Source organism: Phyllostomus discolor, chromosome 7 (assembly GCF_004126475.2).
Source record: "Phyllostomus discolor isolate MPI-MPIP mPhyDis1 chromosome 7, mPhyDis1.pri.v3, whole genome shotgun sequence".
In the NCBI taxonomy this organism is placed as follows: domain Eukaryota; kingdom Metazoa; phylum Chordata; class Mammalia; order Chiroptera; family Phyllostomidae; genus Phyllostomus; species Phyllostomus discolor.
In genome coordinates this window covers 96,329,669-96,356,956 of record NC_040909.2, presented here as the reverse complement: position 1 = coordinate 96,356,956, position 27,288 = coordinate 96,329,669, and the positions used below count along the sequence as shown (strand labels likewise).

Below are 27,288 nucleotides of genomic sequence, written 5' to 3'. Positions count from 1 at the left end.
AGAGATGAGAAAAAAAGCTTTTCTGCTTTTTCAGTGGTACCAATAATTTCTCATCTTATGGAGAATAGTCAAAATTAAAATATATTCTTTTTTAATGACAAAAGCTACTGCTGAATTAATCAATTCAGATCTTTACTATACATTCTGGTTCTTAAGTGACAGCCAGTTCACACTGATGCTACTTCTTAAAATATCAGCAAATATATTTCATATACAATTCCTTTAGCACTGTATTTGTTATGACCAGAATGAAGGAAAGAGGGTAGGATAGGTGTTAGGGAGAAAAGCAATTTCTAACTTCTGATATCAGAGCCAAATTTTCAAGTTTATGAGTTAGATTTACCTTAATGTTAGGTTTGTATATATCAATCAGAAAATGAACTGGAAGTAGGTTACGATAAGCGAAAATATGTACACTGTTGGCACTACCTTAAATTAAAGTACTGTTCGTACTACATGTAAAAATGTGTATGCATATGTATGAAAAAGATTCTTGCCCTGACTGGTGTGGCTCAGTGGATTGAGTACCAGTCTGTGAACCACAATGTCTCCGGTTTGATTCCCAGTCAGGGCACATGCCTGGCTTGCAGGCCAGGTCCCCAGTTAGGGGCATGCAAGAGGCAACCAACTGATGTATCTCTTGCACATTGATGTTTCTCTCCCTCTCATTCTCCCTCCCTTGCTCTCTCTCTAAAAATTAATTAATTTTAAAAAATTCTTGAAGTGTGGAAGTCTTTCCTTCCCCCTAAAGACGATCATGATGAGAGAAGAAACTGCAATGCTATCTAGTTATATTAGCCACAAACAAAAAAATATTTGCTTTCAGAGATTACCAGAAAAAAACAAGTTACTATACTATTTTCTCTCTGAAATCCATCCCATTATATACAATTCAGTCCTGTTTTCTGTCTGCTCATGGTTCTCTATACTTCTACCCACAACAACTGACTCAAGTCACCTCTAACCATTACAGGACCTTGACCAAGTTTGCAACATTAGTTTTTCTCCACATAGCAAACCTAAAGTTGGACATTCCATTCTATTTTTTCTTCTTCCTTTATGTTATTAAATTTATTAGGGTGACATTGGTTCATAGGGTCATTTGGGTTTTAGGTGTACATTTTCTGTAACACAGGATCTATATATTACATGATGTGCCCACCACCCAAAGTCAAATCATCTTCCATCACCATATACTTGGCCTCCTTTGCCCTCCTTTACCCCTTTCCCTCTGGTAACCACCACACTGTTGTCTGTGTCTATGAGTTTCAGTTTTATATCCTACATGAGTGAAATCATATGGTTCTTAGCTTTTCCTGACTGACATTTCACTTAGCATAATGTTCTTAAGATCCATCCATGTTGTTGCAAATGGCAGTATTTCATCTTTTCTTATAGCTGAGTAGCATTCCATTGCATATATGTATCATATCATCTTTCTCCAATCCTCTATTAAAGGACACTTTGGTTGTCTCCAAGTCTTGGCCACTGTGAATAATGCTACAATGAACACAGGGGCACATATATATTTGCAAATAAATGTTATCAAATTTTGGGGGTAGATACTCAGAAGAAGAATCACTGGATCACATGGTAACTCTATTCTTAATTCTTTGAGGAGCCACCATACTGTTTCCCCCAGTGGCTGTACCACTTTATTCCCACCAGAAGTGAACGAGGGTTCCTCTTTCTCTACCAGCTCTCTCAAACATTTATTACCTGTCTAGTTGACACCAGCCATTCTAACAGGTGTGAGGTGGTATCTCATTGTAGTTTTGATTTGCATTTTCCTAATAGCTAGTGAAGTTGAACACGTTCTCATATATCTGTTGGCTGTTTGTATGTATTTGGGGAGAGGTGTCTGTTCAGATTCATTGCCCATTTTTTAATTGGATTGTTTGTTTGGTGGTGAGTTGTAGGAGTCTTTATATATTTTGGATATTGACCCTTTGTTGGAGCCATTGTTTGCAAATATCATCTCCCATTTGGTTAGTCACCTTTATATTTTGTTGTCAGTTTCTTTTGCTGTGCAGGAGCTTTTCAGTTTGATATAATATCATTCGTTTATTTTTGCCTTTACTTCCTTTGCCTTTGGGGTCAAATTCATAAAAATGTTCTCTAAGAACAAGGTCTATAAGTTTAGTATCTATGCTTTCTTCTATGTACTTTATTGTTTCAGACCTTATATTTAGATCTTTGATCTACTTTGAATTAATTTTTGTACAAGGGGACAAGCTATAATCTAGTTTCATTCTTTTGCATGTGGCTTTCTAATCTGCCCAGCACCACTGACTTCTTTTCTTCATTGTGTGTTTTGTCTCCTTTATCAAAAATTATTTGCCCTTATGCCTTTGGTTTCTTTCTGGGCTCTCAATTCTATTTCATTAGGTTGTGTGTCTGTTCTGCCAAAACCATGCTATTTTGATTACTGTAGCTCTGTAGTATAATTCGAAGTCAGGTAGTGTGATACCTTCATCTTTGTTCTTTTTTCTGAGGATTGCTTTGGCTATGCGGGGTCTTTAGTGGTTCCATACAAACCTGACAATTTTTTTGCTTTATTTCTTTAAGAAATGACATTAAGATTTTAATGGGGATTGTATTAAATATGTGTAATGCTTTGAGTAATATGGCCATTTTAGCTATGCTGATTCAATCCACAAACATGGAATAGTTTTCCATTTCATTGTGTTTTTTCATTCTCTTTTAATAATGCTTTGTAGTTTTCTGTATATAAGTCCTTCACATCCTTTGTTAAGTTAGTCCCTAGCTATTTTATTCTTTTGATTGCAATTGTAGTGGTAACTTCTCTTTCACTTCTTTTTTAAAAAATATTATTATTATTTTCAATCCTCACCCAAAGACATCTTGTATTGCTTTTAGAGAGAGGAAGGGAGATAGAGAAACACTGATGTGAGAGAGAAGCATCGATTGGCTGCTTCCCTTATGTGCCCGGCCAGGGGATTGAACCCACAATGTAGGTATGTGCTCAGACAGAGAATTGAACCCACAACCTTTCAGTTACAGGACGAAGCTCCAACCAACTGAGCCACACTGGCCAGGGCTCTTTTTCATCGCTGACTTTGTTTATATGACATTCCATTTTAGTAAAGCTTGAGCCAATAATAGCATCTTCATTTATGTTACCCAATTACCTGTTTAACTTTTAGCAAGAAAAACTAGCCCCTTTTACCTAGTATTTAAAGTATACCAAACACTGTTCTAACCACTTAAGCACTTACATTAACACACATTAAAAACACTTCTCCTTTACATACAACTTGTGTTCTACCATCACTTCCAATGTTTTTTTCTTCTGCTTTGCTTATGTTATCCCTTTCAACTTATGCATATAGCTGTTTCTGTTTCTGACATTTCCAGAAATGTTGCTCTTCGTTGAGCTGAATTTTAACTTTGAAGTGTCAGTTTTCTTTCTACTCCAAACTATGGATGAGAATGGACAGTACTGGGCCTGGAGCCACCTCTGTGAAACATGCGGTCTACGTATGTTACCTGGGAAGTTGTAACACCTAATGTGAGTGTGTGTGTATTTTTTTTTACAATTTCACAACATAAAGGCATATAAGAATACCTGTATAACAGACACTTCCTAACTTGTTGTAAGGACAGAAAAGCTGACTTCAAGGTGCGACCAATTAGAACAGCTGCCACAGGTCCAAGCCTTAGAAGTCCTAGAGCCTCCTGGCGAACAATAAATGATGTAGGATGACCCTGGGGAGCCATTGGCTACAGAAAAGACCCACCAGCTGTATTTTGGGGGAACTCCCCCCTCTAGGGGTTACTGCATGTAATTAGCATGTAACCAAACAAGATGGAATTGGGAGCAGACACCCAACAGCTATTGCTGAGATCATCCCTCCTTTCACACACATCCTGCTGGCACATTTAATCTCTACTTAGAGTGCCTTTTCTCCCCCACTAGTGGCTACTTTTCTTTATTTCCTTTACAGGTATTAAATGCAACAGTGTGTGTGTGTGTGTGTGTGTGTGTGTTCGCGCGCGTGCATGCGTGCACACATGTGTGTTTACCCATACCATCAATTGCTGTAGCCCCAACTATATCTCCCCAACTCAGGAACAGGCTGGCTGACACTCACTATAAATGGCCTTACAGGCTCTTAAACAGATGGTGATTAGCAGGTTGGCAGCATTAAACATATAATTATCACACATGATACTCTCTTTAAAAGACAAAGCTAAAAGCACAAAGTTTGAAAAGGAAATTAACTGATGTCACATCACAGCAGTGACCTCAGGTGCTACACTGGGACCGTCTTCCAGGTATATACCATTTGTCACTTAGTAATAGAAATTTCTAGATCTGAGGTGGCTTTCAGTGTATCAGTTATGAAAGAAAAAAAGATTAGGAATTCTTTAAATTAGCTGCCCTTGAACCTCATGGATTGTGATAAAGACAAAATCAGGCTTGCACCTTCTTCCCTAGAAAGGAACCGAACTGTACTGCTGGCCAATTATAATTGCACACAAACACCCCATCGTAGTGGGTCATCACCTTTCCTCACCCCATATTAACTCCAGCCTGGACTACAGCAATAGCCAGCCTCGTAGCTGGTTGTTCTGGCTGCCTATCTTTTCCAACTCCCATCTGTCTTATACGATGTTGCCAGATCCACCATCCGGAATCACATTTCCAATCACTCCTCAGCTTAAACACTATCTGTGGTTCTCCACCTCCTACAGACTAAAGACAAAATTCCGTAACCTAGCCTTTGAGGCTTTCTACAGCAGGGTCCCAGCATGTCTAGGTTCATCACTGTACTGTTTCTTGCAGGTACTGTACACTTTGGGCAAGTTCCCCTTCGTTTACCTCAGTCCTCTTCTTTGCTCATGTTATTACATCAGCATAATGTCCTTCCTTTTTAATCCTGACTGGCAAAATCCTTCCCAGACCTATAGGCTTGTCTCAATGCCATCACTTTCTAATGGCTTTCCTAATCTCAATCCCTGACAAACTGAAGGCTCTTGTATTCTCTGGAGTATCTTCCACATCAAAGGCATGAAATATTTATTCTTTTAATGATTTTTGCAAGTATGTAATACAGGATTTTACTCATATCCATTACCTAACACTATCAATTTAGTTGAGAAAACAGGAAGACCATAAAGTATTCATTAGTAACAGGGACTATTACCAAAGCTATAAAAAATAATCTCTCATTCTTAGGGGACAGGTGTTAAAGGCTTCTGGACTGAGAGAAATTGACTTTTCTCAAAATGTTGAGACAGCTAATAGCTGCCTTCTCACACTGAAGTTCCTCTGTAATTTCAGATTTTCACACACACACACACACAGAGCAAGAAAATCTCAATCAGGGGCTAATTTCTGTCTAACTATTAACACTTTTGATGGTTTTTAGCCACGGAGGACCAATACCTCCTCCTTTCAACAAGTGAGACCCAGATTCAGGGATGCAGGAGAAAGGTGAGGTGAGGTCCTGCTTCGGGGACCAGCAGGAGACACTGCAGAAAGGGGAATCATGAAGAATAGGAAGGTGGTGGAAGCCACACACTGAGATGAGAGGATACAGCCATGACTAGAAACCATAAATCCTCAGTCTAGAGGGAGAAAAGGGTTTCTGGTACTTTGGTCATCATTAAATAAGTTTACAAATAGCCAGGCTTACCGTTAATAAGGTATGGATGATTGCAGCACTTTCGTAATTCCATCATAGTGTTTAAAAGGTTAGGTACATTAGCTTGACCACCACCTTTGGAAAGAAATGTAAAATTCTTCTCAAGGATGGCTCGGTAATATTTCTTCTGAATGTTTGTTAGCTCAACTTCAATAATAGTTTCTTCTTTGGGGGCCAAGTTCTTTTCTACATCCTCCTTGAGACGTCTCAACATCATTGGCTTTAGAATAGCCTGGAGTTTTTGCACCTAAAAAAGGACCTTAAGTAAATATTGGTGTCATGACTTGCTTACATGTTAAAACATACCCTAACATAAAAAAAACAGGATTATCATCCTATTTGTTTACTGCTCAGTTTCATTCGTCAAAGCCCTGTAAGGGGATGAAGGCATGGATTTTTCAGGTTTCATACCAGAAGTTCCTGGAGGCTGAATGACTCGATTTCAAATGGACCGTCTCACCTATCTAGGAGTCCTGAACAACCAGAGGCTTGAAAAGTACACAGCAGAAGAGAGCCAAATTTATTCCTTTCTCTTTCCCTTTTATTTGTCATAAGCCAGAGGGATGATGAGGAAGAGACAGAGTCAGGAGAGTCCTCTGCTTCAGTTCTCTTTCTTTCCAGAAAGAGCAAAAAGCCAGGAGTTATCTAGTCCCTGCACCAATGAGCAAGCAGAGATGTCTCTCTCCAGTTCTCTTTTCTGTTGATTGGCAATAGGATATAGCCCACCAGATAGTTTTAAGAAAAACAAAATGAAATAGACTTCACTTTGAACTCAACTGAGAGGTTGTAGGCAGAAAGTTGGGGGAGGGTACAAAGGACCAAGGTGTCAAGAATATCTCTGCATTTACTTCAAATACCCATATAAACTCCCGGCATGTGTAAAATAACCAACCACTTTTCATACACAACACATTCTCATAGAAATCCTGTGGGGTAGTTATGGCCCGCGTTTCTAAATGAAAGTATGTAAGCTCAGAAAAGTAAGCAAAGTGACCAATTATACATGGTTAAGAAGTAAGACTAAACCTTAAAACTCCAGTAGGCAAATGGCTCTACAAATTCCAGAAGCTTCTGACACTACCCCCCAAAGAATACAGAGTTCAGAAGTGTACCTTGAAAACCACCACACCCTGAACAGCACAACAGTCTCTGAAAATTACACAAACAGGTATGTATATAACCTCTCCAAATCCCAGCCACCCTTCATAGGGGCAAGTGGACAGACTAGAAAACCTCTGTAATGGAGATTTGGAATGCCCAAGGAAAGCAGATAGAAAGCTCACTTGTTTACTGGGTGGGAAAAAATGTTTACATTTTTAAATAGTTAAATATTAATCCTTTACCATTTCATGGATAATCTGCAGTTATATAGCAAAAATACAAAGTAGACGTGATAAATACCTGTTCTTCTGTTTTCAGATCACCAAATTCTTGCATAAAGGTGGTTTCTGAAGGGAAGCGAGTTGGTTCCAAGAAATGGAGCAAGCTAAAGAGCTCTTCCACAGTGTTCTGTAGTGGAGTTCCCGTCAGCAGCACTTTGTGTTCCTGCAGGAATACCAGAAGAGCAAGTGACCGAGTCACAACCACGACAGTTTCTTAAAACCAAAGCCTCTCTCTCAATACCCATGTTCCTGTTTCTCATTAAAACTAGTCCAGCACCCACCCTACAGCAAGGGTAGGAATCAGGTGCTAAGGCAGAGATACAAGACAAAGCAGTCCCTGCTTCAGATCCACACACAGAGGGGCCTCCTTAGAACGCCCCAGACCAGTGGTAACTGTCTTGCCATTTCGTCTCTTCCTGGGGTTACTAGGTCACCAATCTAGTGACATGGCTTTGTGAGTCCCCTAAGTCTCTGCTTTGTCTGCACCAAAGTGGAAGTTTTTTCCTAAAATCCCTAGGCTCAGATAAAACTTACATGACTCTTTCTGTTCTCTACATCAACAGTGCCCTAGTCTCCCCATCTGCTTCCTGCATGACTCACGTCAGAGACAAAAGAAGTCCATCTACACACAACAGCACACGAAAAACTATTTTGTTCTGCAAAAATCTCACACTAGCAGAGGGGTAGGCTTGGTCTTAAATACCACAATCACTTTTCTAAAAAAAACAGATGCTCTTTCTAATTTTGTCTCTTTGAACCAAGTTAGGCATTTCTTTAAAACAATTCTTCCTGTTTACAAGCTCTTTCTCCAGCTCTCCTGACATGTCTGTGCCATTGTCTCGCTTCTGTACATCAAACGGAGGAACTGTTTGGCAGTGACAGGTCTGAACAACGGAGGGTTTATTAATCTCGAGGGCTTTATGTTATTTTTTAGTTTGGCCACTTGATACATAGTACAGCCACTAGAACTATTTCGAAAAGTGATCATACCTTCCAGTTGGTTCAAAAGCAATACCCTGCCTTAACTAGGAATGATAAGACTTTGTTGCCAAGCAGAGAGTATATGCTTGGTAAATACCAGGTGAATGATGTAACTAAGGACATGCTATTTTCCTTAATATCTATCACATGTTATCTGTCAGTGAAGCTCTTTCAAAGTGAGGTGAAACAGTTCAATTTGCTTTCATTCTTCCTTTTCTCCCCTTCGAATAGAGAGGTCTCTGATTCAGAAGATGCATAGGACACCATCATCTTCACACTCATTACATTCACAAAGACTAAGGACTTTGCAAATCAACTTGAGATTTTCTAATGTATAACCACACTGGAGGGTAACATGGGCAACAGCCCCTGACATACTCAAGTCCTGAATTACTTTACCAAAAATTTTTAAAAAATACTGTCACACATTCGGGAAAAGAGTCACAGCAGGGAAAGAGATAGAGATTGTCTCCCAGTTCCTTTCATACCATTTACTACTGAGTTAAATCCCGAACCTCTTACCAAATACTTCAGAAAAAGCCTTTTAACATATTAATCTCAAAATAAACTTATTTGAAAAAAAGGAAAAAAACTCCTTTTTCAATGCTGCTTCTGATCAAGGGCTATTTAAAGCCGGTTCCACCAAATGATTATTTGTACATACAACCCTTTTATAAGGATGCATAGAAACAGTGGAAGGAATATAACCAGGCTTCCATCTGAAAGCAGGTAAGTACGGAATAACGCATGATGAATATACCATGTATCCCCAAATGTCACAGAAGAGACTCGAGCCACCAAGCCTATCATCTCCAAGTCCACTACACCAGCAGATATGCTTTTGGCTTGAAAATGTTACCCTTCTTTTTAGCTCTGATGGAGTGATGTCCATTTGCTTCCATTTCTGCACTCTTTTAATTTGTGTGGGGCTTCCTAACAATCACAGATGAGGTCATGGAAATCAGTGAAGAACCACCACCACCTCCAGAGAATTCCCTCCTGGTCAGTGAGGGCCAAGGAGATGGCTCTGCCTTCCCAGGGTCCTGTGCAGGACAGTGAAGGCTGTAAATGTCCCTCAGCGTATCACCTCACAAAGCACTTCCTGTGTGATGGGGGAGCTGAAGACGCTCTCTGGTCTTTCCTCTCTGAGAGTGCACTTGAAGATAATCCTCAGTGAATGCATTTTATTCTGAGTCTAGTGTAGGTAACAGCAGTTTCCTACGACCTGCTTTGTAGTTAGATATAGTTATTATTCGCTATTTTCACTGTCACTTATTCTAAGAAAGAATAATAAAAAGGTTTATGTGTGTAAGTTCTCATGCTGTTTACTTTAAAGAAATGATTTAAAAACCAGGCAATAACCTGTTCAGAACTGTACAGATATAACTGCATTCTAATTCTGAACAATTATGTACTCCCTCCTAAAAGATCTTTTCTGAGATAAAGATTCTTGAATATCAGGAAAACAAACATGTTGTTCATTAGCTAATCAGAACTTCCAAGCTGGTGCATCAGGAATGGGTGGCAGTGATGTCGTGTCCTTGAAGTGGCCGGCAGGACTATGGAAGTCAGGTCCCAGGACTGCCACCTGGGAGTGGGCAGCCTCCTTGGCTTACCCCGGTGTGACATGCATCATTTGCTATATGTGATACTATGTGCAGGAGGCTAGGGAACACTGCAGGGTGTGACAGAAAAACTGTCTGGATAAGAGATTCTAATCCATTAATGAAGTGTTACTATAAACAGTGGAAAAACACAGTTCAACCAATGGAAGACTGTTCTGCAACAAGAATTTACTATCTGGAAACATGTGAGCTAATAACAGAAAACAACTTACATAAACTCATTTGGGTGACTATTTAGCCTTCAGGAAATAATGCTTATAACGGTCTCTTATGTGGACCACTGGGAGGATGGGGCCCTACTCAGAAGATATAATTAGATATTTCATGAACATTAGTGGTTACCTATAAACACAGGTTTATTTCAATGTAATACTAAAGTATCACCTGAAGAGACCAAATATAACCATCGCATTTCTTTTTTCCATATGCTTACCCACATTTTCAAGAGCATTCACCATTTCTAACTATTCTAATTTCTTTTGTGGATCGTCAACCTAATAATATATACTACTTTGAGGAAGGTCTTAAGATAGCCTTAAACGATTAAGGGGAAATCCACTCCTAAATGGGATAACAAACTTTTCCTTTAAACAAAACTAGGTTTTGTTTGTTTTTAATTAAAAGAATAGCTGGCTAACCCAATCCCCTAATTTAAGAATTAAATTCTTAAATTCAAAGACGCTGCTTCCAAGAACCTGCTGCAACAGAAAGCTTTAAAGTGTTCTTTTCAGTAGTACCAGTCTTTAATAAAAAATTATCTATAGCCATGAACATATAGAATATGTCTCCCCCTCTCAATCCCACAGTTAACAAGAGATCAAATTAATCTACTGAAGAAAACAGTTAAGGGATTAAAAAAAATCTTTTTTACTTTTTTGTAACTGATCAAAACACCCAAAGACATGCTAAATAACTTTGGTTTTAAAATATACGTTAAAAATAAAAATGTGTGTCAAAACCCACCTTGTAAACTACAGATAATGCAGCCTGATAATGACAGAGACCAGGTAGCAATTTCCACTAGGAAATCATATGCACAGCAGTGTGGAAGTGAAAACCAACCAAATTCTATCACTGTACAAGATATTACCCCATGATACTCCTACTGAAGAAAATCTAGAAAAATATAGTTAGGAAGCTGGCAGAGTATCAGATAAGTGCAGTCTAAAACTCCAGATCAATTTCAAAGTCTTGTAATGCCCCAAACTTCTAAGTGTCTGTGCAAAGTGGACCAATTACAGATCTGGCCCAACATATGAGAACCTGCCTGTACAAGTTGGCCCCCACATGCCAAAACCTATCAGTCTCAGAACATGAATGGATCATAATGGCAGTATTTACAAACAAAAGGGAAAGCAAATACTTGAAACTCATTTCAGCGAAAATATCATGACTATATTCTGCTGTGATACAACTGTGCAGAAATACCAGCCAACAACATTAGAATGAAGAAGACAACAGCCACTTTTAGGGTAAGTAAAAGCTCAGGAGGATGTATCACAATATTTGACAGGCTTTGCCAACACCCTTCATGAGCATTAGTCAAATTCAGAGTGTCAAGAATGTTGAACCAGTAACAACTCCACTCAGGTTCAATGGAGTCACTAAATGATCACTGACCAAGTCCATCATCTTGAGTCCCTCCAGCAGCTTGCAGTTCCTATTCTTCAGCCGGTGGGCCTCATCAATGACTACACAACGCCATGGAATATTCCGCAGCTCAGGACAATCAGTCAAAATCATCTCGAAGGTAGTGATGATGGCGTGAAACTTATAGGACCCCTTTATCACTCGACCCTATGAGAACAACTCTGAATTATTAATTAGCATTACAGATTACTAACAACGTTAAGGATAAGTAAAGTACATAAAACATATGGATTTATCCCTCTAGGGACATCTTTATTTTAGGTAACACTTTTTTTTTCAAGATATTTGAGAGGTTTTATGCTGTTATGGTATAACAAGGCTTTAAAATCTTCTCCTTTTAAAAGAAGTTAGAAAATTGTTAGTAAAATTTCTGATCCAATTTCATTACAGTTCATACCCAGTAAAGAGCTACTAAGAGCACTTATTCTGCTTACACCCTACAGACTCCAAAAGGTGAAGGCCAAAGGCATTATGTGCTAACTTAAAAAAAAAATTTACCTTTTAAAACTTTACACCTTTCCTTACTGTTGTACCCTTTTTTTTAAGTGCTAAAATGAAAAACATTCACTTAGGATAGAACTTACAATAATTTCCGAAATTTAAAGATACATACAAAAAACAGATTTTGATGTTTTCCTCCTTTGATTAGATATAGGGCAGATTTTTATACTTAAAGCAAACAAACACAAAATGAAACTCTGTCCTATTTCTAATTACAGAACTACGAGTTAACACCTTTAAACACCTATAGATTAAAACTAACTTAGCATATACTATTTTTCTTTCTTCATTAAGTCATTTATAATTTCAATATCACAGAATAACTGTATACAAGTAACTTGAATAAGTAAAAATTCACAGTAATTGCTACTAAGAACCAAAGTATAAATTCTTCCCTTTGGATGTATTTTATTCAATGTGCCTCTCAATATTACTTTTCCATTTCTAGCAATAATATAGCAAACTAAAAATTCTTTCTGTTCACATTTAATAACACCATTATTTTGTTCACCTTTCTCTTACAATTGCAAAAGAAAGCCAATTAGAAAATCAACACATTAAATGATTTTCAGTGATCATCCAAGGTAAAGAATTTCATTTGTTTTTAATCTAATAATCAGAATGACAGTTATAAAAATAAAGACCTGTAATCATAAGATGTAGAAATATAATACAAACATAAATTGAGTAAGAAACCTAAAGCAAGTTCCTCAATTTTGCAAAATCTAGACCCTTCCCCCAAATCACTCAGCTCATTTTAAGTCCATCACCCTAACATGCACACACTAAGCATCGGGAAAGCCGCCCGTGATGTTTTACCTGGGGATCTTTGAAGTACATTTCATACAACTGAATGGTCCGACGACTAGCTTGACTCCCATGATACACAACCACATTCAACTCTGTCCAGGTACGGAACTCCCTTTCCCAGTTGGGGATTGTGGACAATGGGGCAATCACTAAAAAAGGGCCATGGATTCCTTTCAAATATATCTCATAGAGAAATGTAATGGACTGGATAGTTTTTCCCAAACCCATTTCATCTGCTAAAATGCAGTTTCGCCTGTGGGAAGGAAACAAAACAAAGTTTAATGAGTACAGGTAGTAGTCACTGCTCTCTTTTTACAAAATATATTACTATACTCACAAATGCCTATCTTAGATGTTCTCTTAAATTCAGTAAAATCCATTTCAAACAAAATCTAAAGAAATAACAATTATTTATACATACTTCTATCAATCTCTGTATTACTTTTTGAATAAATAATACGCATACTCCCAATGCTTATTTTTTAGTAATTCTTATTAGAAAGCTAAAATGTTAAGTTACATTTGAGTACTATTTTCAATAACTACAAAGAACCTCAGGCCTTTTTAAAAGTGAAGGAAACATGTGTTACATACATGTTGTACCAATTGAAAAGTAGCCAGTTTACTCCCTCCAACTGGTATTCCCTGAGTTTGTTATTGTTTTTATACTCCCTGGAACTCTCCGATTTCTTCCAGTCATCAGCAGGAGGTCGCTCCTGTTTCAAATATAGTAAATCCCATTAGTGGTTTCTCAAAGACCACACCGTGATGCTTGTTTCCAAATTAAATCCTCTACCCTTAGCCAATTCTTACCACGCGCTCTGTTTCCGGCACCCTGGACATTAGTTTCTCAAACTCTTCAATCTTTGCTTGATCGATGTCCTGCCTTAGCTCCCAAGTGCTGTCTTCGTAAGGCAGTGAACACCACTTCACCAGATAGTGAGTCACAGGCTGGGCCAGGTTTAAAGAAATCAGAATTGGATTCATTTGACCAAACACTACATGTATAAAGGAAAAATGTGTTCTACTTCATTTATCAATAGACACCACCCAGGCAATAGTAAGACTGAGTGGGTAGAAGTTTAGAAAGTAGTCCCTAGTTAAATATTCTCAAGTCTACACTGAAAATAGTATTACTATTACCAAAACAAATTAATCTTTATCTAAGTCACTGCTAAGTAATGTTTAAATGCCAGAAAGTACAATATAATGAAATATCTAGTGTATAACAGCTGAATTTGAGCCTGTGCAATCATTCACAAAGAGTCTCACTCAAACTTTTTTTATTAAAACTCCATTCTGCTGTAATAGCACTCTTAATTACATAAGGAAAATCTGTGCTGCATAACAGATTTATACCAAAATGTACCAAATTCGTTTTATTGATCATATTCTGAAATTGTGCAAAACATCAATGTATTTGTTTCATATTGAAAACTGGTTTCTTTTTAAAAAGCTCTCAGACTAAATATAAAACCCATTTAGCTCTATTATTAAATTATAAAAACCAACAGTTAGTAAGTTTCCGTTAGATTTAGAACAAATGTCCCACAATCCAAGGCTCTGACCAGGATGAGACCTAGCGCTTCCATAATCGTTCTCTGTAAACACACATAAGCTGTCTGAGCCACCGCCCCCTAAAGTAAGTGATCTTCTGTTACCTCTCCCCGGTCATCTGTGCTACGTGAACAATCCATTATCCGGTCAACCTCCACATAATCTGGATTAAAAAGCTCATCTTCAATCTGCACCAAAGGAAAAAGGTGAAAATGTTTATGTAATTCCTAAGAGTAAACACTATATTTCACTTTTCACCAGGCAGTAATACTTTGGGTCACAGCAATAGAAAATTTATATTTGGCAGATTCTTTTATTTTAATTGAAATGCTACAATTTAGCAAAATCATTCCCCATGAGGAAATCAGACTTCTCAGACTTTGTATTAACTGGGACTTTTAATTACTGTGTGAAACCTTTTCACTGTGAGAGAATGTTTAAGAATATTTGAAATGAAGTGTGAAATTACAATCCACTAATGAGCAGTCCAAAAGGCTTATGGCATGCAATGCATTTGGCATTCTTGAAACTACAGTCTGCAATAAAGAACCAGAGCCATGCGCACAGTAAGTTCTATTGGAATCTCGTAACTACTGGAGCTGTCTGATGCCTCTGAGCATCATTTAAAGAATGTTATTCAAAAGCTAAAAACATGGAAACCAGTGAATTTCAAATTACAGTGTGAGCAGAGTTTATAAGGTTTGTCTTTACCAATCAATATTAGTACCTCATTTGAATACAGTCTTGTCATTAAAGGTTGTAATGATTTATTTGTATCGAATATAGAACATTTACCTAAAAGTATTAGGGATAAAGAAATGAGGCTTAAATAATTGGGTTCCTTAGCCAATATATTAACAGCCTTTACAAAAGTAATACTGCTTGCTTGCGAAGCTATCACATATAAAAGAATAAAATAGGACTCAAAGGGAAGTTAGAGACTATGCTATACTTTACATAAGCTAAAGTCAGATAAGTTAATATTATTGTGTTCCTATAAAGTAATTTATCAGTAATATAAGTGCATTAAAATGCTTTGTAGGGACATGTGAGAAGTCACTCAGACACCATGTGTATCCCCTGAATTGCAGGTTGAAAAGATAAGCTGTTCGATCACAGTTGGCTCAAGGATAACAAACATTCTCTGGGCTACTGTTCCCATTAAAACACCCGGTTTGGATGCTTTGAACTGTGAATTATGGAACAGAAATCAGAAATACAAAAATGTGTTTCAACTGCCTCAGGCCTTTACATAGAGTTGATTAGTGAGGCAAAAAATCCATTGAAATTTTCAGTTAATTTAAAATGTTAATATATTAGTGCACTGGCTTTGTCAAAAGCTTCTTGATTTAGGCACAAAAATATGTATTATTCACAGACAGCATAAACACTAAAACTTTCTATAAACTAGTTTTGATGACAAATGCTCTCTTTAAGACAACTTATTCTTAAACAGAAGGTGTCATTGCTGAACTTTAATTCTTAACCGTACTCCTAAACATGTCTATCCTTCAAATGATTAATCTATGCATGCCATCATGCATGTGATGCAATTTCTAGTTTCAGTAACCTTTTTGAATAGAGATTTTAATTGGAGCAGATTTATAAGGAAGCCTAAGGTGTAACAAAGAATGCAAAAGTGGTGATAGCTTTGCATGGAAAACCTAAATCCAGGAACATCTATGAGAATCGGACAAACGTGTGTGTGTGTAAAAAAGAAAGTGAGGGAATATACTTTATCCTACTCTGCTAACCCTCAGATTCTCCCTTGAGACCTCCATTCAAGTCCAAACTTAAGATTCCAGTTGACAGGTTACCAGCAAGATAATGCATTTCAACTCTGGTGCAGGTGATGCACAAACACAGGCCCAAATGCAAAGGCTACAGAGCTGGGACCAGGCACAAGCCGGTAAAATGCACCTGACTCCAGGAAATACGGTCCAAATAAACGTAACGAACAGAATCAGGATTCAAGGCTGTAGGGGAAGTTACCACAGCATGCTTCCCTTTTCCTTGCCACTAATCCATAGAAAAGGTCAGTTGAACATTCAGAGTTTCTTTCTAAAAGGAAGCTAAACGATTTCAACTTGCCCCATGTCACCGACACTTAACCTTAGTTTCATTAAGAAGGGCATGAAAAATAGAACTACCCATTTTTTTCTCAGAAACTGTCCTTTCAAAGAATCACCTAAATATTTTCCAACATGTGAGGAGTGAGTCACATCCGTGTATCTCCATTCCCCTCAGTGCTAACTACTGCACTGCAAAGAAGCTGAATACTCAGAATAACCAAAGTGGTGATTCGGACGTATGTCCAGTAAAACCACCACCATATATATGATGCCCCAACTAATACAGACTTTACAATCTGTCTGTTGGGAGCATGGAAATCAGATTCCAGGGGAACACGGACTTGCCACCTGGGATTATAAGGATTTTATGACATAAAAGTACTGAACATCTTCTGTCCCTGCCCCCATCTTTAAAAGAGGTGGGGGTGTGAAGTAGCTTGTTAAGCAGGTATTATTTTGCATCAAATTTCACACTTCTTTACATTTTACATTCTGTTAACTCCTTTATGGAGTAGACAGCTAATAAATCAGCAAGTTTAATCTTTCAGTGTGAAGGTTTCTCTTTTAATCTACTTGAGGCTGCAAGTGAAACCAAACTGGTGATCTAAAGTCCAGAGATCCCGGTAAGCAGTTTGCGAAGCACTTTTTAAAATGTACTTGACTATATTGGGGGGAAACTTGGCCCTTCTTAGAAATGCATTTTTTTCTTTCCTGCCCCAGGTTGGTTACTTTTTCATCATAATTGATAACCCAGGATAAAGGGAGACAGACAATGATATTATGCGAACTTTTACACCACAGCACACCATTTGTAAAAATGAGTCTAGCGAATTCTCTGTAATGAGGCATGGACTTGCACAAAAGAAATCTGCCTCATACCTTCCCCAATAGAAATAAACTTTTATTTCCTAGAACTTGTATTTAACAATTAGAGTTTTTAACCTGCTAAATCTTAATATAACATTTGTCTACTTACATTTTCCACCATCTACTAACTGTACTTTCATTACAAGATTATAATCATACCATCATATTTCCACATAATAACATAAGGACCAGTATCTTTTCCACTAAGCAACAGGAAGAATGAGAAACTTCCTGTTTACACATTTTTTTTTAGCAATAACCAGTTACCAATACGCAAGTAACAGCACCAAATGAGGCAAACTAGTTTTTCTTAATAAATTACTGAACTGAAATTCAGAATTCAGAACATTTTAATAAAGTAAACACTTTACAAAATTAATCAGGTGTCTCATACCTCTGAAAGGAATTTGTTCTGGCCCTGCTTTGCCTTAAATCGTTTAATCTTTTGCTGAATTCTCTTATCTTTTTCCAGATCTTCTACAGATGCCCACTGACAATGAAGATAAGAGCTAAAAGAATAAAATAATATACTTGAAACATGTTGAAAATAATTAATCCTTTATTATATCTTTTATTGTTCCTCCCAAATCAACTAAACAGATAATTAGCAAAATAACCTGTTTAATTACTCATAGAGGCTGCTGAGCAACATTCAACATAATTACTAACATTTGAGAATAAGAAAATCAGCAACAGTGCCTAAAGTTTGCCTTCTGTCCTGAGCCCCCAGCTCTCTTACCCACTCCCCATTAAAAAAGAGAGCGAGAGAAAAGATCTAATGACAGGCTGTTTCCATAAGTGAATGGATTACACTTTAATACAAAACAATTAACACTGCAAAGTGGCCTTAACTAGGAATTTATGTTTTGAGCATTTACTGTTAATTAAGAAATAAAGGTTTTTATTGAGTTAAGAGAATTCAAATTTAAAAAAGCAAAGATAAACCTAACTTAGTCCTTTTAGAGAAATCAGGGAGAAAAGGCTCACCGCCCCTCTCTGAACAGCCACGGCCCCAACACACTCCTGTTCAGTTCCTGCCCTCCCCGCCCAGCTCTCCCAATCTGAAATAATGTCCCTTGTTTCCTTGTGAATTGTAATGTCCACCCTGTCCTTGCAATCAATAGGTAAGGCCCTTCCCCTTCAGCCTTATTGCCACTGGCCTACTCTAAGCACATGCTATGTGTTCTCTAACCTTAACTTGAAGACTTTCCACACTCCCTTTTTCTTCCCCAAAACACACAGGTATAAATTAATGTTTTCTGGTACTTCTGACATTATTTTGTTTGGTATTTCAATATCTTTTTGTACCATCATTCCCTGCCCCTTGATAGCCTCAACTGTCTCTTATTTCTCTCACTAGTCATGACATTATAAAGAAATGTGGTGCTTGAATATAAAATGGGGGAATCCAAAATACCTGGAGTTTACTTATAAAAAATTGTGTATTTACTCTTACATGTTTAAACTTCAGTCACCTTCAAAGTATTCTCCATCTGATGCCACATACCTATTAAGATGTTCTTTCGGTTGCTCAAAACAGTTTTTGAACTCTTCAATTTTGATGCCTTTTAGGGCTTCTGCCGTTTTTTTGTATCACCTCTTCCGGGAAAATGTTTCCCTTTGAGGACTTTTTTCATCCAGGGAAACAAAAAAGGTCACTTGGGGCAAGATTGGGTGAATAGGAAGACTGGGGCATGGGGATCATGTTATTTTTGGTCAAAAAACGCTGAACACTCAGTGTGGACAGGTATGCTCATAAATCACCTACCATGAAATGGGCAAATGTGTTGAAAGAGTCTTCTAAAAAATTCACTGAAGCCAAACACAGCCTCTCACAACAATGCCAGCTAGTACACTGATACAGATGGGTTCCCAGAACAATTACCTAGCAGGGGAGACCTGTACTACAAGGGATCCGCCCTCCAGAAGATAGTTCCTTTTTTAAGGGGGTCCCCCCTCATATATTTCTTTCAAAATCAGGGTAATACTCTCAGAAATTCTGCAGCCATTATAAAATCTTTCAAAAATAATTAATGACATAGAAATAGTTAGGATATCAAGTATCATACCATTTATATTTATGTAATGTTGAATTTATGTAATGCATTTTCAAAGGAAGGATTGATTTAGTCCTACAACTCACTGAAGAGATAAGAACTTTAAATATATACATCTTATACTGCTATGATTTGATATAAACCCTATACATTCATATATACAGAGAAAACAGACAAGGTGAAAATGCAACAAAATGTTAATAATGATTATTTTGGAGTGGTAAGATTGCAAATATTTTATTTTTTACTTTCAACTCATATTTCCCAAATTTTCAATCAATACTCAATAGTGCTGTAACCAGAGACAAATATGAAAATAACCTTGTCCAGTCTCCTAACTGCTGGGCAGAAAAGAGGTGTGTGTAGTCAGTACTCTTATCTTGGCTGAGGTGCACAGGCCTGTAAAGCACCATCAGTGTGACTGTGAGTTGGACACAGGCACCTCTCTCTCTCTCATAAATGGGGCTGAAATTCTCGGTCAGTAACGCTCTTTTATTAAAGAAAGAAAAACCACAGGCTTTTCAACCAATATCAGAAACAAGGTAAGGATGCCCATTCTCTGAACTATTATTCACTATCATATTCAAGCCATTGGCCAATGCTACTAGATGAGAGAAAACAAGAGGAGCAATAATTGGAAAATAAGGACTACAACTATCTCTATTTGCAGATGATATAATTGCATAACTGAAAAACCCTAGAAAATTAATTCAAAAAACAATTCCAGTAATGTAGCAGGATATAAAATTGAGTCAACAGCTTCCACACACACAAATAATAACCAGTGAGAAGATACAATATTAGAGAAAACCGCTTTTATAATATCAATAAAGATAAAATACTCAGCGATAAGTTTAATAAGAAGTGTGTAAAACTTTACATAAGGACATATTTAAAAATCCCCTAGATAACTTCTGGTCAAGATGATGACATAGGTAACACGGTTTGCCTCCTCACACAACCACATCAAAAATACAACTAAAAACAATTTTAGGACTGTATAAATGTACTCCTTAACTATGAAAGAGTTGAAACTGCATTAGCCCTTTGAAGGCAACCACGAGGCTGATGTGGCCTCAGGTGGAAATGAGTTTGACACCCCTGCCCTAGAGCCTACACAACCATGGGAGAGCAACAAACATGTTGGTCCACCACCACCCTGCTCCCAGACAGCTGATCCTCCACAGAGGGCAGAGGTTTGTGGTCAGTGGTTACAGTCAGTCCTTGCAGCTGACTGGCCTGAGTAAATCCCTCCCACTGACCTGCCAACAGCAATCAAAGCTCAACTACATGAGGAGCGTGTTCTCAGCCCACACTAAAGGTGTACCTCGAGAACCCAGCTTGGGTGAGAGGGAAGGTTGTGCCACTGGACCCTAGAGGACACCTACTATATTAGGCCACACTACCAAGACAGGGAGTCAAAGCAGCTCTGCCTAATACATAGAAACAAACACAGGGGGGCTGCCAAAATGAGGAGACAAAGAGACATGGCCCAAATGAAAGAACAAATCAAAACTCCAAAAAAAGAGCTAAATGAAATGGAGATAAGCAACCTATTAGATGTATAGTTCAAAACACTGGTTATAAGGATACTCAAGGAACTTAATGAGGCCCTCAACAACAGTAAACAGATTCAGTCAGAAATGAAAGATGCACTAATTAAAATAAAGAACAATTTACAGGAAAACAATAAAGTGGGTGAAGCCAAGAATCAGATAAATGATTTAGAGCATAAAGAAGCAAAAAAAAAAAAAAACCAGCCCTGGCTGGTATAGTTCAGCAGATTAAGCACTGGCTTATGAACCACAGGGTAGCGGGTTTGACTCCCAGTGAGTCACATGCCTGGGTTGCAGGCCAGGTCCCCAGTAGGGGGTGTGCAAAAGGCAACCACACATTGATGTGTCTCTCCCTCTCTTTCTCCCTCCCTTCCCCTCTGTCTAAAAATAAAATAAATAAAATCTTTAAAAAATCATTACTTGCAGAGAATTTTTTTTTAAAAAGCTAAAAACAATCAATCAGAACACCAAGAAGACAACAGAACAACAATAATTAAAAAAAAAAAAAAAAAAAAAAAAAAAAACAACCCTAGAACAGTATAAGCAGCCTCTGGGATGATTTTAAGTGTTCCAACATTCACATCATAGGGGTGCCCGAAGGACAAGAAAAAGAGCAAGAAATTGGAACTCTCTTTGAAAATTATAATGAAAGAAACCTTCCTTAATTTGGTGAAGGAAATAGACATGCAAGTCCAGGAAGTCCCAAATAATATGGATACAAAGAGGGCCATTCCAAAAGACACATCATAATTAAAATGCCACAAGTTAAAAATAAAGAGAGAATCTTAAAAGCAGCAAGAGAAAATCAATCAGTTACCTACAGAGGCATTCCCATAAGACTATCAGCTGATTTCTCAAAATAAACTTTGCAGTCTAGAAGGGATTGGCAAGAAGTATTCCCAGTGATGAAAAGCAGAAACCTGCAGCCAAGATTGCTCTACCCAGCAAAGCTTCCATTTAAAATCAAAGGGCAGATAAAGAGCTTTCCAGACAGGAAAAAAACTAAAGGAGTTCATCACCACCAAACCATTGTTATATTTCATTCTTATGAAATGTTAAAGAGACTTATTTAAGAAAAAGAAGATCGGACTTCCGGCAAGATGGAGGAATAGGTGGACGCACCGTACCTCCTCGCACAACCAAGAACAGAACAACAATAATTTACAACAATGATTTGCAGTCATAATATCAGAACTGTCAGAGGATTTATCTAAATGGAAGTCGGACAGCCAAGAAGTTGAAGTAGACCCGTACATCCAGACTGGTAGGGGACAACGAGCCGAGCCGGCGGGGCTGGCGCGGGTCAGCGGCGTGCGACGGTCGGGGAAATTTGGCGCAAAATCGGCGCAACAGCCATCCGGAGCACAAGAGTGCAGCGGTGATCCCTGAGTACGCAAGCAGTGGCTGGGGGAATCAGTGTGGCAGTGATTGTGGACCAAGGCAGAGCTCGCAGCCCAGAAGCCCAGGGAAGTGTCTGACTCCAGGAGAATGGAACTGTCGCCATTGATCCCTCCTGTCCCCGCTCCCGCCCCTGCCTCCACATATAACATCACAATCTAGCGACTGGGGTGCCCAGCCCCGGTGAACACCTAAGGCTCCGCCCCCCACCGTAACAAGAGCGACCAGACCGGAGAAAAAAAAATAAATAAAAAAAATAATAGGAGAGACAGGGGAAGACATAAGACATGTTTCCAGCAGAACAGATCAGTCCCCCAGGACTCATCCTTTTGAGTGACCAGGAAATAGCCAATCTATCAGATGCACAGTTCAAAACACTGGTGATCAGGAAGCTCATGGAACTGGTTGATTTTGGGTGCAAATTACATGAAAAAATGCAGGTTACCATAAAAGAGATGCAGGAAGATATACGGAGGAGAGCCAATAGTGAAAGGAAGGAATCTGAGTCTCAAAACAATACAGTGGACCAGAAGGAAGATAGAATCAACCAAGCAGGAAAGCATGATGAAATAAGAATTCAAAAAATCGAAGAAAAGCTTAAGAGCATCGAGGACACCTTTAAACGTTCCAACATCCGAATTATAGGGGTACCAGAAGGGGAGGACCAACAAGTGGAAAAGTTATTTGAACAAATAATAAAGGAGAACTTCCCCAAACTGGCAAAGGGAACAGTCTTCCAAGAAATCCAAGGAGCTCAAAGAGCCCCAAAGAAGTTGGACCCAAGAAGAAACACACCAAGGCACATCATAATTACATTAGCCAAGGTAAAAACGAAGGAGAGAATCCTAGAAGCAGCAAGAGATAAGGGGACAGTAACCTACAAAGGAGTTCCCATCAGACTGTCAGCTGATTTCTCCAAAGAGACCTTACAGGCAAGAAGGGGCTGGAAAGAAATATTCCAAGTCATGAAAGACAAGGACCTACATCCCAGATTGCTCTATCCAGCAAAGCTCTCATTTAGAATGGAAGAGAAGATAAAGTGCTTTTCAGATAAGGTCAAATTAAAGGAGTTCATCATCACCAAGCCCTTACTTTAAGAAATGCTAAAGGGACTTACCTAAGAAAAGAAGGTAAAGAAAAGACATGTATAGTAAAAGGACAGCAAACTCACAATTATTAACAACCACACCTAAAGCAAAACCAAAAGAAACTAAGTAAACAACTAGAATAGGAACAGAACCACAGAAATGGAGGGCACATGGGGGGGCTATCAGTAGCGGGGGGGCAGGAGGAGAGAGGGGGAAAAGGTACAGAGAATAAGTAGCATAGAATGTAGGTTGAAAATAGATAGGGGGAGGGCAAGAATAGTATGGGAAATGTAGAAGCTAAAGAACTCATAAGTATGACACAGGGACATGAACTAAAGGGGGGGAACATGGGTGGGAGAGGGGGTACAGGGTGGAGGGGAGTGAAGGGGGAAATGGGACAACTGTAATAGCATAATCAATAAAATATATTTAAAAAAAAAGAAAAAGAAGATCAAAACTTTGAACAATAAAATAGCAATAAATATATATCTATCAACAATTGAATCTAAAAAAAAAAGCTAAGCAAAAGAGAAGAACAAAAACAGAATCATAGATACAGAGAGTTTTTTGATGATTGCCTGATGGGGGGGGCAGGTTGGGGAATGGGTGAATTGGTGAGGGGAGTAAGAAATACAAACAGGTAGTTACAGAATAGCCACAGGGATGTGAAGTACTATAGAGGAAATGGAGTAGCCAAAAAAAAACCTATGCATGACTGATGGACACTAATAAACCTGTGAGGAAAGCAGGGTGCTGGGTGGAGGGCAGCAAAAGGGGAAAAATTGGGACAACTGTAATAACATAATCAATAAAATATAATTAAAGTAAATAAATAAAACTCTAACAGATACAAAAATAGAGTTGAACCAATTAGAAAGATATCCTTGTTTTTAGATAGCATGACTCAACATTATGTATTTGCAAATTTAATACAATGTAAATAAAAATATAAACAAGCATTTTTATAGAGCCACACAGGTTTGCTGAACTTACTTACAGAAATAAACATGCAAGAATATCCAAGAAGACATTAAAAAGGAAATGCCCTTAGGGGAAACTAGACATACCAGATATTAAAATATATTCTAAAGCCTGTATAGGGAAAGTAGTGTGCCACTGACTCATGAATTGACAAAGGAAGAGAATAAAGTACAGATGCAGATCCAAATAAATATGTGGCTTTAGTACACAAGAAAGGTTGCTTCTCAAATGGCTGGGGCAAAGAAAGACTTTTAATAGCACTGCCAGAACAACAATGTTGGTAAAAGAATAACATTAGAGTCATGCTTTATGCCGTAAAAATAAACACAAGTAGACCAGGCACCTAAACACAGAAAATGAAACCATGCAAGTACCAAAAGAAAAGTCACAAATTCCTCTTTAATCTAGGTGTATAGAAGGGTCTTCTAACTATAACTCAAAAGCCAGCTCTAATAAAGGAAAAGATTAATAAATATAACTATATAAATATATTTTTTAAATGTACAATGCAATAAATAACAAAGTCAAAAGACAATTGAACCTGGGATAAAAAGGCAGTTGCAACATAGAACACAGAGGACTAATATCCCACGTAGATAAAGAACTCTTAAAAACTGAGGAAAGCACAATAGAAAAATGGGCAAAAGACATGAACAAACAACTGACAACATCAGACATAAAAAAGCCATTAAACTTAGAAAATATGTTCTACTTCCATCGTAACAAAAGAAAATGGTAATTGGAACTATACTGAAATACAATTTCTCACAAAAAGTAAAAAGTGACAATATGTCAGGAAGACTGTGGGCAAATAGGAACAATACGCTGTGGACGGGAAATCTGACACAACCCTATGAAAGGAAATGTGGCAATAACAGAACTACATCTACCTCTGGCTTTTTGTTCTAGCAATTCCACTTCTAGGAATTTACCCTAATGCTATGCCTCCAACAATTCAAAAATAAACAGCCATGAGAATACACACTTGTAGCATTCTCTGTAACTGTAAAATATCAGAAGCATTTACATAGGAGACTAGCTGAATAAGCTATGATACAGCCATGCAATGGAGTACTACACAGCTGTAACAATGAATGAGGAAGACCTTATGAACTGATCGGGCAAGTAATTTTCAGAACACAGTATTGTGAAGAAACCAAAGTGAAAATGTGTACTGCTAGTATGCTATTCTTTGTGTACAAGAAACAAGGAGAAAAAAGACACACTATCATATTTTATATATATAATATTTATATAACATGTAATACTTATGTTATATTATATAATATTTATACTATAATGTAATGTAATTATGTGCATGATATTTATATAACATGTTATATTATGTATAATATATAATATATGTATGTAATGTTCATACATACATACATATCTATGCACGTTCATGGCAAAATTTTGGAAAGGATTAATCTGGGATTAGTAAGAAAGCAAATAGGAATGGGGTGGAAAAGAAGAAGAACACTTTTTTTGAGTATCTTTTTGTGTACAATTCTGAATTTTGAACTTGTGAATACTTCATGAACTTGAATTATATATGTATCAATAAGGATAGGGATGAGGAGCTAAAATGGAATACAAATACAAACAGAAACCAACAACCCAAACTGAGTATCAAATAAATAACAACCACACTGAAAGGAGTCAGGAGGAGGAAAAGAAACCAAGGAAATTTTGAAAAGCATTGTACTTAGCCTCTATACCCTCAGGCTAAATTTAAAAAGCTCTAAACAAATACCAAATGAGTTCGTTAGTAGGCTTTTCACCGAAATATGTTCTAGTAATTTAGAAACCACTGCCTATATATTTTAGGATTCACAAATAAGCAAATACACTATAGAGAATAAGAGCCAGGTTTCGTGTGGTTGAAGAAGGGAGTTATTAATATTCAAAGGGGAAAGATGGAATGAACCCTGTAGTGTTGAAATAAATTTGGACATTATTAATATAAAGTCATTGTTTTTCACCATTGTTAGGCTGGTAGTAAGGTAGGGGTGTGTGTATATGTAATTATTATATCTGTGCATAACAAGTGTCACACATTATATATCACATATACATAAACATGTCCACACATGTATGCATACATACACAGAAGGATGCCCCTCCTAATCCTAGAGGCTTAGAAGGACTCCCCAGGAGCAACAAGCGCACCTGCAACCCAAATCTTGGTTTCTAAATGCCCTTCTCTAGTAAAAATAACCAAGACACCTTGGAGAAATAACTGATTCCAAGATTTAAACTGGAAAATTACAAGATGAGTGCAGAGCATCCTCCTGTGCCAGAAAGTAAGGAAGCTCTCAAAGGACAGGGACAAGGCAAAAGGAGAGAGAAGCCAGTATGAGGGGCTCCCAATGGCCAAATGTAGAATAATGGAAGCAAAGTAATGATGACATGATAATAAAGAATTATGACCAACTGAATAAGGTAAAATGCTACAAAGTCTGTACTGCTATAATAAATAAGCAAATGGGTAAAAAGGTAAAGCTCTTCCTTATAGTTGAAACCCAACTAATAAATGTAGGAGTGATGAAATTAGTAAATCACCACTTAGCAGCCATTACCATATTTAATAATCTCAAAGTATCTTCCTACAAAGGTATTGTAGGAAGGTAAATAAAAGGTATTTTATTTACAAAAAGAAAAATAAATCCTTTATAGCATTTTTGCATTTTTTCCTGTAAATCTAAAATTACGTCAAAATAAAAAGTTAACAGAGATTGTTAACTTTATGGAAATCTTAATTTCTCACGAATCTCAATAATATGAGATAAAAAACTGTTTTCTTCAGAACCATCTGTGACTGATACAGGATGACTGGTCTCCCCTGGCCAGGCAGTGGTCCCTGGTCAGGGTCACTGGGAACTCCTCTGGGATTGTGTACAGGCCACATCAGATGTTGTCCACGAGTCTAGCACCCTGGTTCCACTGCTCCACACTGATTTGGTGGATGCCTATCTACTAGTACCTTTTTTTGGTAAGCAATACTTAAACATCTTTGCTTTGAGTTCAATTTGGTAAATGTGCCAGAGAATTCACTCTCTTCTCTAGCTTACTTCATTATCTCTTCCTT

The 27,288-nt window shown here is 37.7% G+C and overlaps 1 protein-coding gene across 5 annotated transcripts in view; it reads right to left on the bottom strand.

Moving 5' to 3' along the window:
- Positions 1 to 27,288, bottom strand: part of CHD7 (chromodomain helicase DNA binding protein 7) — a 207,139-nt gene that overhangs the window by 33,242 nt on the left and 146,609 nt on the right. For all 5 annotated transcript variants that reach the window (XM_036031146.1, XM_036031145.1, XM_028533530.2 and 2 more), the window contains 8 exons: positions 17,512 to 17,626; positions 14,283 to 14,366; positions 13,435 to 13,572; positions 13,216 to 13,337; positions 12,631 to 12,874; positions 11,281 to 11,457; positions 7,074 to 7,217; positions 5,664 to 5,919 (listed from right to left, as the gene is read on the bottom strand). In XM_036031146.1, the coding sequence (XP_035887039.1) occupies positions 5,664 to 5,919; positions 7,074 to 7,217; positions 11,281 to 11,457; positions 12,631 to 12,874; positions 13,216 to 13,337; positions 13,435 to 13,572; positions 14,283 to 14,366; positions 17,512 to 17,626 (1,280 nt within the window). The remainder of the gene's footprint in view (positions 1 to 5,663; positions 5,920 to 7,073; positions 7,218 to 11,280; positions 11,458 to 12,630; positions 12,875 to 13,215; positions 13,338 to 13,434; positions 13,573 to 14,282; positions 14,367 to 17,511; positions 17,627 to 27,288) is intronic.